Source organism: Anser brachyrhynchus (assembly GCF_964034855.1).
Source record: "Anser brachyrhynchus genome assembly, chromosome: 1".
NCBI lineage: Eukaryota > Metazoa > Chordata > Aves > Anseriformes > Anatidae > Anser > Anser brachyrhynchus.
The window spans coordinates 47,327,461-47,344,345 of record NC_137694.1 but is presented as its reverse complement, the minus strand read 5'-3'; the positions used below and the strand labels follow the sequence as shown (position 1 = coordinate 47,344,345).

The window sequence follows — 16,885 nt, the reverse complement described above, 5'->3', positions numbered from 1 at the left end:
ACTTTTGAAGTTAATATCGCTCAAGAATTTGGTGGGTTCATCTTCTCTGATTTAAAAACAGTTACAGAAAGATTATTAGTTTATTTTTCACCCTCTGGAAATAACAGCACAGATATTGAGAAGAATTTTCAGTTGGTTAACATGACAAATTTACATAGGAATATAAAAGTTACATGATTTTTTACTTATATTAATTTTATTTTTTACAGGTACAATTCATATTTACACCATATGCAGACATTTGATGATGATAGGTCAGTCTGCTAAGGTATGGAAAATAAAGAGAAATATTTGAAAAATGCACAGAAGATCAGAAAATGCACCTGTATTTTTCATAACACTGTAGCCTGACATCTATTTCGTTGTCATTGCCAGTAATAGCACCTGTCACAAATCAATAAAATTGTCTGGAGGGCATTGGCCAATTTAAAGGCTTCATGTCTTGGTGCCTCTGCTCCTTCCTCAGCCGTGGGATGGAGCCCAGCACAATGCCTCACTAGTCTTTGAGATGGAATGTCAGAGGGCCCTGGATGCTTTTTTTTCTGGGCAACAGATCGGTTGCAAGTGGGCTTTTGTTTCTTGAAATCTGGAGATATACTGACACCTGGTGGCTATGTTTTTAAATGCAAATACTTAAAAATGACATGGCATTCCTCCCCGCACCCCTTTTTCTTTTTAATTATCTTTGTAATTTTTGTCTTAGTTTATTTTTTTCCCTATTAAAACTTGAACATAATCTGAATCAGCCTAGATCTAGTTTCTTTTCTTATTAGTCGCTTATATCAGTTGTTCATTGAACAAGAGGGATTTTTCTACTTGAATATTTTTTACTGAAAACAGAAGTGATTTAGCTCCTTGTTTAACATTCAGGCTTTTCTTATGTAGGGTACAGAGGAACTAATCATAGGTATTTCAGATTCTTTTAATTTACGTTAAAAATCTGTAAATTGATTTAGGACTGAAGTTGTGCAATTTTAGTGCACCTTAAGAAACAAAGCAAATAGAAGGGGAAGATACTGTTCCATCAATATAGTAGAGCTAATTCTATAAAGTGAGCAACTGCTGAAATGGCTATCTTGGGAGAGATATAAATGCCCTAAAATTAAGAGCCAATTGTGTAGTTCCTTGGTTATAAATTGATCTAAGTGCAGGCTGTCACCAAACGAGGCAGACTCTATTGCATCCCAAATCAGCTTGTGGATCTAGTTGAAAACTAAGAAAAAAATCACTATAGCTGACACAAAGGAGAGGGAGAACTCTCATAATAACAGTAGATGAGAGGGAAGGGCAGGACTGCTTTCTGGTGACAAGTCTACAATGGGCTGGAATGGTTAAGGTATCTCAGAGGCTAAAATATAATGCTTGCCCACAGTTTCAGATGGAAAAACAATAATAAGCAGGGAGAGTGCTTTGTAGTCAACAAAATATTTTAAAAATTACTATAGATTCTTCTTCTTATTTTTTTTTATCTTGTCTTACCAGGAAAATAAGTCTTTGTATGTGTCCTTAAGTGATAGGAAGTGTATTTATGTAGTATAAAAAACATTCAGTTTGAAACTGGATTTCTTTATTACAGGTGCTGGAATACTTACTTTGGGCCAGTATATGCATGGAATTATCCATTCCACTTTTATCTGTACATTATTTGACATGGAGAGCCACTCTATATGCTGCAGTTTCTCAGTGTTATTTTGATTGTCAAGCTGGCATTCATGGAGAGGTATCCTGATTTACCATATATAACCATAATTTCAGATGCAAATAAGTGGGAAATAAATATTTATTTAAATATTCCTGATTGTTTTCAGATCATATGCATTTAGATTTCTGCCTGTATTCCAAAATTTAACTGCAATGTTGGGTTGTTTCAATGCGTATCTGAATAATCAATTCAAAGTTAAATACATTATTACTTTCTATTGTAATAATAGTCACAGATTTCTAGCATTAAGTAGTGGTCAATCCCCATGCAGATATACAAAAGACATTTTGCAAAGATTTTCTTTTTCTTTTCAACTATTGTTCATAACCTGGCTTTCATTGCCGTCCTTTGCAGTTGCCTGAATTCAAGAATGATGTGACTCTGCAATTACACCCCAACAATCAGAATAGAAAAACATAGTATCAGTTTCAGTTTTGTTTTTGTTTTTTAATACTTTGGACAGGTATTTGCTCGCCGTGGTCTGATTAAAATTGATGAACTGAAGCAATTAGAAAATATCAGTTCTTCTCAGGAAAATTCAGAAACAAAAAAGATTTTTAGAGAGGCCACTCTAAAGGTATCATTTTGAAATTAATTATTAACAGTTACAGTAGCTACAATCTTTATGAGCAGAGCACATAACACTGTTATTTTTTCCTTTGTGCCAGATGTCAGTAATGATTTTCAAAAGAGCAGTATATGAATCCAGAAGAAAACCGAAAAGCTACTTTCGACCTAAGTTAAGATTTAGCCTGAAAGAAGCACAAAATGTAAGTTTAACATTTTGTATAATCCTTCTATTTGTTTGCTATTTGCAGGTGATGATTATATGATATAATTCTGCTTAATACACATAGTGCTGCTCACAAAGAGATGGCTCTCATCTTTCAGTTCCATAATTAACATAATCTGTCATTAAAATGCAGAATAAACTTCAAAGGAGAAAAAAATGTATCAATTAATTCTATGGGGAAAACTTCATTTTTATTGCATTTTTTTTCCTTTAACAGTTACGTTAGCAGTAACAATAAGAGAAATTTTGTTCAAATTCATACCAAGTGTATGTGGGTTTGCTTTGCTGTGGTCAATTACGGTGAAGATAAAGGGGGTGCTTTGAAAAAAAGCTACAGTGTTTGTTTGTTTGCTTATGAAGACCACTTCTTTTTCTGCAAGATACCATGAGTTAGAGAAAGGTATCCAGAATAAAAAGTAGACCTTTAAAGAGGTAATGAATTCTCCTAAATATCACTATTCCATTGTATTCATTTCAGTCATTGTTAAAGATGAGTGATCCACTGATGTAAGAATTATTAAAAAAAAAAGAAAAAAAAAAGACTCTTTCATGTGACTGTATTGGCCCTCTTTCTTTTCTTTCTTTCTTTTTTTTTAATTTAAAGAAAATTGGCTGTATTATCAGAAGTAACTGAGATCGCTCATTTGATAATTTAATAATAAAATTATAATGAAGTTATACAAATATGTTACAGATGCAATCTGATTGCATTGAATGCTGCTTTTACATAACTTACACATCAAAGCTTTATAGAAGATTATCTGATACCTTGGTTTCAAATCATTGACTTGAGTCATAATTGATAGTGAATGGCACAATGATTTTGTTCCAAACCTCACTTAATGGAAATTACCTGTTATCTAAATTAGGGCCCAAACCTAAACATGTTCAAGCGTGTCTGGTTTGCACATAAAAAGCTGCTGGTCAGCTTTCTCAAGGTTGGTTGATTGTGGAAGACTTAAGTACTACTGAATAGTTATCATTTAAAAGGTTTGCTGAACAGTTGGGATATTAGGATCTCAGCATACTTTCTAACAAATTGTTTGCTCATCAGACATCCACCGTGTTACTAGGAACCTAGGTCCATCACATAGCAGGAATCTCATGTATACAATCTCCAGAAGCTGGAAAATTATCTTCAGTAATTGATTTTGTTCCTAACTTCCCCCACCAAAATTCCCACCAATGTAAAATGTAAATCCCCTACAATGTAAAATGTGCTATGACTGTTTTCACTACCTTATTTAAAAAGTAATAGTATTGAATTTTTGTATTTGTTTCTGCATGTCCTTTGTAGTTTTACAGGATTTTTTGAATGTTTTAAAATTTTAAAGCACTGTTTTATACTTGAGAATATTTTGTAGATTTATTGTGTCAAGTTAATGTGAAAATATAGGGCATTTGTTTTTGCTTAATGTTCTGACTTTAAAAACAATTTTCTTTTTTTATTATAGAATATTTATTGGGTAGTATAACAGGTAGAACGGTTACATTTAGAGTTCAGTCCAGCATGTTATAAAACATATTATGCTTGAACTAGCAAATCATTAAAACTCTTCCTCTTCTTCTATTATGCATGTAATTAATTTATTTTTGCTCTTAAACCACCTTGAAAATGGAAACAGGATAGTCTAACCTAGCTTTCACTTTTGAGGTTCTCGTGCACCAATGCAATGTTTGTTTTCTAAATATGAAAGGACAATGCTTATGAAAAAATACTACTAGGAGTAAATTACTTACGATTCTGCTCTCTATTTTAAAAAAGGTATTTAAATGAGACCTGCAGTTTGAGATTAGTCTATCCTGGAATATATATGAAGTATGTTGTTTTCTGTTTGCATAGATGGTGTTGATAAATCCACAGTGTGGGGGGAAAAATATGTTGAATACAATGACACGATGTATTAAAATAGCTTTGTATTAGCTTGCCCAGGTGGCTTTTGAAGATCTCCAAGGAAGGAGACTCCACAACCTGTGCCAGTGCTCAGTCACCCGCACAGTAAAGCATTTCCTGATGCTCAGATGAAACCTTCTGTGTTTCAGTTTGTGCCCATGGCCTCTTTTCCTGTCACTGGGCACCACTGAAAAGAGCCTGGCTCTGTCTCCTTTGCACCCTCCCTTCAGGTATTTACATTGGTAAGATCCCCTCTGAAGCTGAACAGTCCCAGATCTCTCAGTCTTTCCTCATACCATAGATACTCCAGTCCTCTAATCTTGGTGGCTGTTTGTTGGGCTCTCCAGTGTGCCAATGTCTCTTGTGTACAGGGTAGCCCAGAACTGGACGCAGTGCTCCAGGCGTAGCTTCACCAGTGCTGAACAGAGGGAAAGCATCACCTCTGTTGACCTGCTGTCAGTACTTTGCCTAATGCAGCCCAGGATACCGTTAGCCTTCTTTGTGTCAAGGGCACATTGCTAACCTAGGTTCAACTTGGTGTCTGTCAGGCCACCTAGGTCATTTACTGCCAAGCAGCTTTCCAACTGGGTGGCCTCCAACATATATTTCTGCTTCCGTATGGGGGTGTTCCTCACGAAGTTCCTGTCAGCCCATTTCTCCAACTTGTCAAGGTCTGCCAGGATGGCAGCACAACCCTGTTACGTATCAGTCACTCCTCTCCGTTTTGTGTCATCAGCAAACTTGCTGAAGGTTGCACTCTGTCCAGTCATCAAGATCATTAATTAAGATGTTAAGCAGGACTGGACCCCTGGAGTACACTGGTAGTTACTGGTCTCCAACCAGACTTTGTGCCGTTGATCAACACCCTCTGGCCTGGCTGTTCAGCCACTTTTCAGTCCACCTCACTGTCTGCTCACCCAACCCACACATCAACAGCTTGCCAATGAGGATCTTCTGAGGAACAGTGTAAAAGGCTTTATTGAAGTCCAGCTAGACAATATCCACTGCTCTCCCCTTGTCTACCAGGCATCATTTTATCATGGAAGTTTATCAAGTTGGTCAAGCATGACTTCCCCTTGGTGAATCCATGCTAACTACTACTACTGATTTTCTTGTCCTTAATATGCCTGGAAATGGTTTCCAGGTTTAGCTCCATCAATAGCCAATATTAACTGTCTTTTTGTGTTTGTTTTGCTTTTTTTAAACCATCAGAAATAGTTCTTTTTGTTTGGAAAAGAGTGATAGTACTGATGAGGCTCACTTGTTTTACAATTTTATTTGGAAACAAAAACAGCCTGCCAGCTTTCATGCTATGAATAGTGTCAGATCTTGAAGAGGTTAGTCTTTTTTTCCATCATGTACGCATCTGAGCTTGTCTTTAGGTATTAATTTGGAAGCTAAAATAGAAGATGTGGATGCAGCAAAGTGAGAAGGAAATTCCCAAAATTTTGTCTTGTTAAATGTACCTAGAAACCATTCTGAAGTGTTTTTATTTGGGAAAGTGCTAAATAAATAGAACTGAAATGTTGATGGAGTAATAAGCAATGCTTGCAAGTGCTGTGTCTCTGATTTACTTTGTGTGGTAGCAGTTTGGTTAGTGAAGTAACAATCAGGTAAACAGGACACAGAAATATAATGCTGAAATATTTGCTTATGTAGATCTCTGATTTCCTAGCTGTCAATAGTGGAAATATATAGACTTTTTTTTTTTGTGTGTGTGTGCATGTGTGTTGTGCATTGCATTTTATGTTATGCTATTTGAAAACGTGCAAGTCAGTAAAGGTAATGACATTTTGCTCTCACTGCAGTGCTGAGCATCCCAATCTTTCTCTGATTTTCTGATAAGTGTGTAGTACTTATCTCCTAATGATGAAGTTTGTATTGTTATAAGGAAAGATCTGTGTGACTTTGAACTGTGTGGCCTTACTACTCTTTTACTCATAATTTCTACTGTAATATTTCCTAAGTGAAAAGCCATACAGCAGCTGTGTGGTTGCTAAGAAATTATGAAACTTCTTAAGTACTGTACCCACTTAGCATGAGGCTTTGCTATGCCTTTGAAGCATGAAATTCATAACAATTTATGTTACGGTATATTATTTTCTGTTTTAAACATGTACTTTCTTTGTGAAGGAGAACTATTTTGAAAGAAATCTTGCTTTGTTGTAACTGGGTTTAGATATTACAAGGCTTACATTACTTTTTCCTACTCAGCTGTCATGGCCTCGCACTACTACTGAACGTCTGCTGACAGAAATGTTTGACTGTACTGCAGCTCAGTTCCTTGCCATCCTGGAAGCTCTGTCTGATTGCAGTAGGCATGTGCTGCGCCCAGCTCCTCCTGTTCCTGATGAAATTGAAATTCGTGATGTCATTTCAGAGCTTTTTTTTGCAGGCCTGGAAATCCTCTCAGGTAACAGCATAAAGAACCAAAAAGAATGTTGGAGAGGAGCCCAGACCTCCGTTTCTGGTATTTTTTTCTTTGCTATGAGAGAAAGAATTTGCCTAAAGGCATATATTTCATTTATAACAATAGCACCTGTCAAGGCAGACATTCTTTTTTTACCTTTATAAACTTTAAGATAAAGGGCCAAATTCTGTTGTCTGTTATATCAGCAATAATCTACAGTATTTCATACCATAAGACCAGCAATAAGAAGTCAAGGGAAAGGGAGTGGATAGGGAGACATTAGTGCTTATAGTGTTTGCTTTCCCAAGGAACTGCTACGTATACTGAGGCCCCTTTCCAAGAAGTAGCTGGACATCTGCCTACCAATGGGAAGTAGCAAAAAAAAATCCCCTTTTTCACATTGCTTGCACAGACAGATTGTGCTTTTTGTATTAAACTGTCTTGATCTCAATCCACAAGCTTTCCTATCTTACTTTCTCCTGTCTTGTTGAAGAGAGGAAGTGAGAGAGTGGCTGGGTGGCCATCTGGCAGGCAGCCAACGTCAATCCACTAAAATTTTTTTTTTTTTTTTTTTAATTCACTATAAGATAGATTTAAAACTCGAGAAAAACACTGGACTTGAGGTTTCCTTCCAAAACATTTTTGCTAGACTATGGGCTAAATATAGCTATAGGTAGAAAGATATTCTGTTAATAAAAGAATCTATAGAGACTAAATACACTTCAGAATCATATTTACATGATATGATTACTGGCTAATTGTACTATAACAGGTCAAATAGACTGATGTAATGAATTGTCTGTTTTAAAGGTGGAATGAGCACTACTGGTATTCAAGGAAGCCATTGCACTGATAATTTTGGTACAATTAATGCATCATCAACCCTTCTGCAGTTGATACTAACAGGTAAACTAGCTCTCAGTTTTCAGAGGACCCAGCAGTGCAAATGTTTGGTGAGCAGAATTCATTTACATGTTAGTAGCAGTTGTATTCATAAAGAGATTGCAAAATGCTGTGCTCTTCAAGTGAGATACATGTTCAAAAATAGAAGTGAGATGTGGTAACAGAATGATTGCCATAAGCTTCTTGGAGATCCTTGGACCAGTCATTGTGCTGCTTCAGAAAATAAGTTATTACTAAGTCAATATGTCTTTTAGCTGAGTGACCATGCGCCCAGCTGATACGACAACTGTGGAACATTCTTAGGACTGTAGAACACTGCTGAATATATTAGCTAAGCCACTTGCTTAGAGATCCAAGGATCAAGAAATCCCTTTTCTTCCTTACTGTGGTTTGAATAAACCTGAAGCGTGAGAAAATAGACTCCCTAGGTGTACATTACATGTTTTCTAATACAGTAATGAGAAATGCTCAGCCATCTTGCAAGAAGATGTTTATGTTTCTATTAATTATTTTTTAGGAAATTGCTGGGAAGAAGTATTGCTGTGGGAGGATACCCAGATTTAAGCTCTTTCTGCAGCAGGAAGGACTATGTCCTTGATATCCTCTACACAGGAACATTACTAAGTAGTACAGCCTCTTTAGAATGTAACAGGACACTGCAGATACATCATTACAGCAGTGCATAAGTGTAGGCATTACAACAAAATAATGAAGCTATTGTATTGTAGAGTTGTTAAGAAATCCTTCAAGATTATACTGACTACAAAACCATGGAGTTTTATCTTTGCATTATAATACCCAAATTATTGCTTAAATTAAACTTCTGAATACACATATATGTAAAATATTAAAGACTAAATATTTTTTGTCATCATTGCAGGAGAAAAGGGGGTGCCTGGAGATGCTGCTGTGAAATTTATAAAATTAGCTTTCAGCTATGAGGAGTGGGATGTGTTTGATTCTGCTGTTGAATTTGTTACTAATTTTCTTCAGGTAATCCTGATGCTATTTAGAAATTCTTTATGTAGCCTTTTCCTATGTGGGTAAGGAGGAGTATTCAATTTATAGATTTTTAAGACAGATTTCCATTGGTTGTTTCTATCAATTAGGCTCAAGATGACCCAAGATGGAAGAAGGCAGAAATAGAACTCAAACTTCTGACACTGATGCAACCTTTACTATTTCCAAGAAAATTTAGATGTGGCTTTTCTGATAGTGAAGCTAATACCAGAGAAGCTAGGATGCCTCGTGGTTCTGATAGGAAGCAAACATTAAGAAGTGAGTGTTGTTCAGTTATAGCTGTGTTTGCATTTCAAATATTTTTGCAGCAATAAAATTTTTGCAGTTTATTGTTTGAAAACTGTATTGTATGGTGCGTACAGTATTCTGTGAAAAAAAGAATAGCAATTGACAAATTGCAACCTACTGATTTTTGTCCAATTTTCATTTGCCAAATCTGACTTCATACTGTTTTTCTCAAATGTGAAATAGCCTGATTAGACATGTATCTTGTCACATACAAAGATGTAAAATGAATGAATGTATTCAAACAGGTTTTGAGGAGAAAAAAGTGAAACAGGTATGTTGGACTTTCTTTTGTCCATTCTTATACTTCATTTATTTAAATTTTCTTGCCATCAAGGCAAGAAAAACCTGTTGAAGTAACTAATTTAATTCTATGACATTACAAACAAAATTCAAATATCTGGAAAAATTTCTATTTAAAAAATAGCAATGTTCACTTTTCACAAAAAGTGAGAAAACATGGGAATATCTGTCCCCTTTGTATTTACTATTTCTTAGACCATATTATCTGCTGGCATAAATTTGTAAGTGAATTCACTGAAATGTGTTCAAACTTAGGTTTGTAACTAGAAATAATGTCTTGCTATTTCTTTTTTCCCTTTTTGATAAACAGTGAATGTAGAGGGTTCCTTAAAGTATGGAGAGCCTTCTCATGAACTGACCATTTTGGCGACAACAGTATTTTCCTGTGTCTCCACATCTAAACAGGTATAACAGAAGTAGAGACATTTCTGAATTAATTACTTAATCTGTAATGAATGTGCATAATTTAAGACCAAAGGAATCAGTTGCATTAACAAACTACAACAACTGAAAAATAAAATAGCAAAAAAGAAAAAAATGTACCTCTAATATGTGATCAATTTTTGATTATATTTTTTTATTTATCTTTATAATTTATATTATTTTATTTATAATTTTATTGGAGATATGTAATCAGGCTACAAGCATTTAACAGATATTAAATCAATTTGGAAAACCATAGACTTATTTGCATGTTTCTACCAATCAGAGATTGTACTTCTTTCAGTATATTTGATTTAGGTAGGCAAAAATGCTCAGCTATATAAAACATTTCTGCAATATTTATACAAACGAGAGCCTAAGGAATGAAAATGCCTTTATAGCAGCTGTATGCCTGCAGTTAACGGTAAATTCTCATAGAAAGCAAACAAAGAAGCAGCATCAACAACAAAACCAAGACGAGTGGGACTTTCCTGTACTGAAGTCTCTACTACAAAATAATGCTTTTCTATATCTAATGGTTTATTCCCAGAATAACCACCTGTAGTTTACTTGCTCAGTCAGATTTTCCTTAATTTGCTACCATGAGAAAAAAAAATACAGTTAGTTATAATTTGTTTTCCAAAAGACTAAAGAAAAAACATCCTTAGGAAAAAAAAAAAAAACAGAAACAAAAACAAAACTGTTCTGCTAACATGTTGCTGGTCTTCACTGCAAAATTAATTCTAGATATGGTTTGAAAATTGCCTCAGTTTGAGTATAATTAGGGCATACACGTTTTTTATTTTTAGTGTCATATTTTCAGTAAAAATATCCTGCCTGTGAGGTGGTTATACCTTCAGATAGTGTAATTTGTCAGCATTTTTTACATGACCACTGTATTATGGAGTCAGGTTTCCTGTATTTCATGGAATCATAGAATGGCTTGGGTTGGAAGGAACCTCAAAGACCATCTAGTTCCAATCCCCCTGCCATAGGCAGGGATGCCACCCACTAGATAGGTTGCTCAGGGCCTCATCTAACCCGGCCTTGAACACTTCCAGAGATGGGGCATCCACAGCTTCTCTGGGCAACCTGTGCCAGTGCCTCACCACCCTCTGAAGAATTTCCTCCTAACCTCTAATCTAAATTTCCCCTTTTAGTTTAAAACCATTCCCTTTCATCCTATCATTATCTGATTGAGCAAAAAGTTGCTCCCCATCCTTTTTATAAGTCCCCTTTAAGTACTGAAATCTTGCAATGAGATCTCCGTGGAGACTTCTCTTCTGTAGGCTGAACAGCCCCAGCTCTCTCAGCCTTTCTTTGTAGGAGAGGTGCTCCAGCCCTTTGATCATCTTTGTGGCCCTCCTCTGGACCCGCTCTAACAGCTCCACATCCTTCTTGTGCCGGGGGCCCCAGCCCTGGATGCAGCACTCCAAGCGGGGCCTCACAAGGGCAGAGCAGAGGGGGACAATCACCTCCCTCCCCTGCTGGCCACCCCTCTGTTGATGCAGCCCAGGATGCAGTTGGCCTCCTGGGCTGCAAGCACACACCGCTGGCTCATCCACCAGAACCCCCAAATCCTTCTCTGCAGGGCTGCTCTCAATGAGTTCTTCTTCCAGTCTGTACTCATGTCCGGGATTGCCCCGACCCAGGTGTAGCATCTTTAATCTCTTAGCAGATTTAATGTCTTCTGGTTCATCTACACTTTTCCGCAAATCTCCTCTGTACCTCATCTGCCCACAGAAGGAAGGCAAATTATCCACTTAATAATGGAGAATTCACTGGTGGCGAAGTTATGTGATGTAGCTGAGTCAATCTAAGAGCTTGCTGCCACCAAGCAAGTGGCAAAAGTGTCTTGATTTACTTCTTTTACAGTCTTTTTCTTCAGCACTTCCCAATATACATGAAATCCTATACTCATGTACATACAGATGCACGATAGTATGGATATAGTGGTCTTGTGTGTCATTGTACTTGGGATACTAGTCCAACTCTGGTATAAATGACAGCGAACATGTGTACAGATCCTTAATCACTGCTTAAAAGGTGTTAACGCAGTGTAGACAGGCTCTCTTGCCTTTTAAGGTGTGTTAATTAGGAGGTTAACTGAATGGAGTTTTCAATTTGTTAATTATTCTCGTCATAAGGTGTAGATATGTTTTAAAACTTCTTTCAGTTGTTAGATATTCCACTGCAACCTTTTTTTTTTTTTAGTTAAGTTGTTCTTTACTGCTTCCTCATCTGAGATACACCAACAACCCGTGGAAGTCCTCGCTGTCAATGCAAAATAAAGCCTTCTAATTTAGATCTACTGCAAATATTTAAATACTCAAATAAAACAATTCCCAAGGTTAATATACCTGTTAAAATACATTCCAGTTTTCCCAGAATGTGTTGACTGTTATAGCATTTCACAGATAGTTAATTTCCTCATCTCTCCCATGTAATTTTCATTTCACTGCTTTTTTTGTCTGTATGACTTTTAAAAGCTTGACAATAAAAAAGGAAACATTAATAATAATAAAAAACTTATAAACCCATATTGTCAGGAAAAGAAAAGCTTCGGTGGTCTACCAGCAACTACTTTAAAAAAACATGTATTTCGTAAGCTTTCAAAATGTTGTCACCCTTATAATGAAGATAAATATGATACTGATTTATTTACTTACTTTGAAAACTTTTCAGTGTTTATGTACTGTATATATATATGCCTGTTTCTACAATTTTTTTTTTCTTTTTTTTTTTTTTTTTTTTTTACAGAATATGCAACCTGACAAAGAAATACTTTTTGATGTAATAACGTTTTTGTGGCAGAAATGTAAAACGGGACTTCAGCAAATCCAAACAAGTGGAAGTGGATACTTTCAATATATCCACAAATACAAAGCTTGCAAAGTACTCCTTTATTATAATGTGTTTCTCTTAATATGAGTTTTGTCTGTTATAGTAAAGCCAAGATAAAATACTGGTGGTCTCCAGTTTAAGTACATTTTCATATGGTAAAATGCAGATAAATTGAATTCACTGAAAATGTGGATTGTACATGCACTCTGATCAGAATGTGCTCCCATATGCCATATCAAAATATCTCTTACCTTTTTCCAGTAAAATAACCCACTGTCTGGGAGTGGGGCATCATAGAAAGAAGCTAAAATAGTGAAAACATCTGGGCACGCTGTGAGAAGCAGCATTTTGTGTGTTGTGGTGGAAAGCATGCATATAGTTCAGGAAAATTCCGTAGATCAATTGAAAACAGTAGCAGAAACCTTACAGCTTAATAGAAGGGAGATGGATGTCAGCAGGATTTGGCCCACTCGATAGAGCCACAGCCTTATCTTGAACTTTTCCTGAGACTGCAAAGCTATTGGTGAAATGCTGTCATGTGAAGGATAAGTTGGTAGTTTCACAGGGCTACCAGTAAATAGTTGATGTAGACCAAACAGTTTCTGGAGGAGTGCATTTTGTGACCCTGATTCCTATAAAAAAAATGAGATTCACCAGAATATAGCTTACAGTTAATTTCCTCTGTGGGTACAATAGGAGCATTCAGGTCTCTCTTACACTGTTTAAGTGGGAGGAGATGGGCAAAGGAGAGGCACATGATCATATCTACTGTAACGCTTACCACACTATGACAAGATATAAAGGTTGTGCCAGTAGGATGTTCTTAAACCTTTATAGAATAATAAAAAAATACTTGATTTCTGAAAGTAAAGAAACAAAACAAAACAAAAATTGTGTTCTGTCTAAAGAAATAGAGTATCTTGTCCTGGTGGCATTCAAAAATAAAAAATAAAAAATGCAAAAGCAAAAAAAAAAGCCAAGTACAAGGAAGGAGTTGTGGTAAGGTTTATAAATGTTTTTTAACAATTTTGAGTGCAAAACCATTTCTGCTTCTGTAATATACGTATATCTTCAAAAAATGTTTTAACTCTGTTTTGTTTCTTTTTATTTCTTCCCCTGCTTTTTTTTAGTGGGTTTATGTACTCTGGATAATAAATGAAGTAATTCAGAAGAGTAACATAGCAGACATTGATGTTGTAATGGTAATAGAGGTAACCTTAAATCTAACTGCAATATTGGAAAATATAGCTGATTCTACAAGTGAATCTAAGAAAAAAGCAGGTAAAGCTTTCAACAAAAAAGTAGCATTCTTTCAAGAATAGCTTAACTTTTAAAGATTGGAATTTTTCAGAATTAAAAGCTTTGACAAATAAACATATTCAAAAATGATTGTAGAGAGATTGTATAGAGTAGTATGATAAATTTTTGTCAACACAATTTCATTCATAATCAGATGTAGCGAAACCTGATTTTCAAAGGATTTATGCCTTATTCCCTTCCATTTCCAGTTCTACTGAACTAGTCCAATTTTGAATCACATCTTTTATGACTCATCTTCCGCACAGTTTTTTTTTATATGTCTCTTAGCCCCTTCTTAGTAGCCTCAGATCATCCATAAGTTCTCTGAATATTGGCTAGGTGGAAGGCAGTATGTGCTGTGGCTCATTTGGAGTGCTCAGATGCTGGTTGACTAGGGACAGTGCAAGCAAAAGAGGGAAATACTGAGTGCATACTGAAGCTTTTGCTTTTATTGGGTCATTAATTTGCATCTCTTGTCTACACAATTATTGATTTTTGTGTAGGGATTTAATTGTCTTTGAAAATGAACTTGGCTGATGTCATTGGGATATAAAGCAGTAACATTAAACAGATTTCCTTAAAAAAACCTCACTAACGCTGTAAAATATGAATATTTAGACATAATTTTGAAAATTCTCTTTTGCAGATGTAGGATCTTGTAATATTAATGTTATTTTTCATAATTGGTTTACAATAGCTAGATAGTAGATGTTAAAGACCCTTTTAAATCATATCTAGGAGCAGAAGACAATAACAATATGTTTTGCTTTTTTGAAAGTAAGAAAATCTTGGTACACTACTATTCCATTATAAGGTAGAGTAGGAGTTGTTTTCTGCTAGTTATGAAAATCATACCATTCTGATGGAGGTTGGATGAATCCTCTTTGCAGCATAACAATTATTCTTTTTCTCTAAGTGTAAATGCTTTTTTTTGGAGGTAAAAAGCTACATAGTTAGGAGCCATTGCTCAAAACAGGCCGTTGAAAAGCCAGTCAAACACATGTTTAGTGTGAGTTTTTTAACTGAATGAATGCTGAGTGAATACAGATTTTCTTATATATGAGAAAAATCTAGTGAACAAGCAGAAATAAATAGGCAGACAAGGTGCAGAGCTCAGGAGTGACTAAAAGGTTGTCCCTCTGAAAGGGCAAACATTAATTTTGGCAAAAAGTTGAGAGCTATAATTGAGAGCAAAGAAGGTGTTTCCTCTTGTTTTGGAAAGAAAGACATAAGTTTGGGTAAATTCTTTATAAAAGAAAATAATTTAAACAATCAAAATGAATGTTAAAGGGTGATAATACCCCTTCAAGGAATATTAAACTGAAATGTTATGAAACAAAAAATGTGACCTTACATATTTACAAATCACCCTATAGGTTAAATTATCATTAAAACACTTGTGATATACAGAAAAATTGATTTTACATTTTTAAATCAATCAAAATATATGTGAATGCTATAACAGTGTATGGAACTATGAAATGAGTCCAATTTTTATTGGCTTCAATCTAATGTTACTATGAAATATAGGGTACATTTAAAAATACAACTTCATTGGATAATCTTATACTAAATTATTATAATTGTACATGGGTAACTATAGTGTTTAAACCCTGAAAATCTTTTCAAGAAACAATATAATTACCTCCTGTAGTCTAGTACCAAACAAATAAATTATTGCCAGACTCTAAAGTTAGTGGTAGCTCTAATCAAACAGTAATAAAATTGAACACATTTCATTTTCATTTTCTGATTTTTTTTTCAGATAAAAAAGGAAAAAGAAGTGTCTCTCTCTCAGAAGATGAAACCTGTGATACTCCTGAAATATTGATGGTAACCTCTAATTTATTTTCATTAATACGGCTTTTTTGGATAGCATAAGAACACTTATTCCTGCTTGAAGCATTTTCATACTATCTTGTATTTAGTTTTATAAAGTTGAAATGATTAATGTAGTCATTCTAGTGCAGAGGAAAAAAGAAGATATTTTTTCAAATTAAATAAAATCTGAAAATGTGTAGTCTTTTATAGTCATCTGTGATATGGAAGAAATTTTATTTGAAATTGTTTTTACAGCATGATCATACTGATTTCTAGTCTTTCATGCCAATGCATAGTACAAGCTTTAAAAGGTTTAGTAAAACATCTTTTTAAGATCACACAAACTTTATCCTTGCTTCATTTAGGGAGATATTTTGGATTGTGCTTTTGATCGTTTGTTTTTGTAAGGGTGATGTGGAATCGATGGAACATCCTGGGAGTCCTTGCTTTGTTTAATGTGTTCAGTACTCAGCACTGTGCAGTAATGTCAAATCAAATAGTTCAAAATTACTTAATAAAACACAACAAGAAGAAAAGACATGCATCTGTTTGAGGATTCAGGAATTTTGTCAGTAATGTCTTAATGCCTTAACACATGGAGAAGCTTCAATTCAGTGACAGTCTGCTTTCAGGTGTTGGTTACTGAGATGCCAGTGTTTTCGTAACACCTAATGGAACGTTACAAAATTACTTGTGAATAATACTGTTTGTAAACTTAATTCTCCAAGTTCATTTTAATTCTGCTGTGAACTAGACTCTTTGACTTAGTAAATTGTTTATTAAGAACTTAGGGAAAATTCATCCTAAATTATTAAAATTTCATTTTCATCTTAGAAAAGTCCTACGGAACAATTACAATTTGCTTATGAAAGTCTTGAAAAAGCAATTAATGAAATCAACAAATCTCGCTTAATGACCCTTCTACCAGATGGAACGTCGATATTTGACAACTGCTGTACAAAGGTAAATTCTACAAAAAGCTACATGGCAACAAACTCTATAAATAATATATTGGATTTTGACAACATGAAACTCGTATTTTCTTCTTTCTTATAAATCTTTGGATTATCAAATGAACTTCATTTTTTGGTCACATGTAAGAAGAGAATAGAAAAAATAAATCTGTGTAGCAGACAACATTTTCTCATTCAGTAAGAAACTATAAACTCTTTTAGGTTTTCTTTTTGT

At 35.0% G+C, this 16,885-nt stretch overlaps 1 protein-coding gene across 7 annotated transcripts in view; it reads left to right on the top strand.

Annotated features, from left to right (window-relative positions):
- Positions 1 to 134: 134 nt before the first annotated feature.
- The window catches only part of CFAP54 (cilia and flagella associated protein 54), a 99,978-nt gene continuing 83,227 nt past the window's right edge, over positions 135 to 16,885 (top strand). For 6 of the 7 annotated variants that reach the window (XM_080596218.1, XM_080596220.1, XM_080596221.1 and 3 more), the window contains exons 1-13: positions 135 to 268; positions 1,577 to 1,720; positions 2,166 to 2,279; positions 2,371 to 2,472; positions 6,604 to 6,802; positions 7,610 to 7,705; positions 8,583 to 8,695; positions 8,812 to 8,980; positions 9,621 to 9,715; positions 12,494 to 12,628; positions 13,708 to 13,858; positions 15,642 to 15,709; positions 16,532 to 16,660. In XM_080596218.1, the coding sequence (XP_080452344.1) occupies positions 245 to 268; positions 1,577 to 1,720; positions 2,166 to 2,279; positions 2,371 to 2,472; positions 6,604 to 6,802; positions 7,610 to 7,705; positions 8,583 to 8,695; positions 8,812 to 8,980; positions 9,621 to 9,715; positions 12,494 to 12,628; positions 13,708 to 13,858; positions 15,642 to 15,709; positions 16,532 to 16,660 (1,539 nt within the window). In that variant the 5' untranslated portion in view covers positions 135 to 244. The remainder of the gene's footprint in view (positions 269 to 1,576; positions 1,721 to 2,165; positions 2,280 to 2,370; positions 2,473 to 6,603; positions 6,803 to 7,609; positions 7,706 to 8,582; positions 8,696 to 8,811; positions 8,981 to 9,620; positions 9,716 to 12,493; positions 12,629 to 13,707; positions 13,859 to 15,641; positions 15,710 to 16,531; positions 16,661 to 16,885) is intronic. The other variant, XM_080596219.1, reaches the window with a different exon arrangement.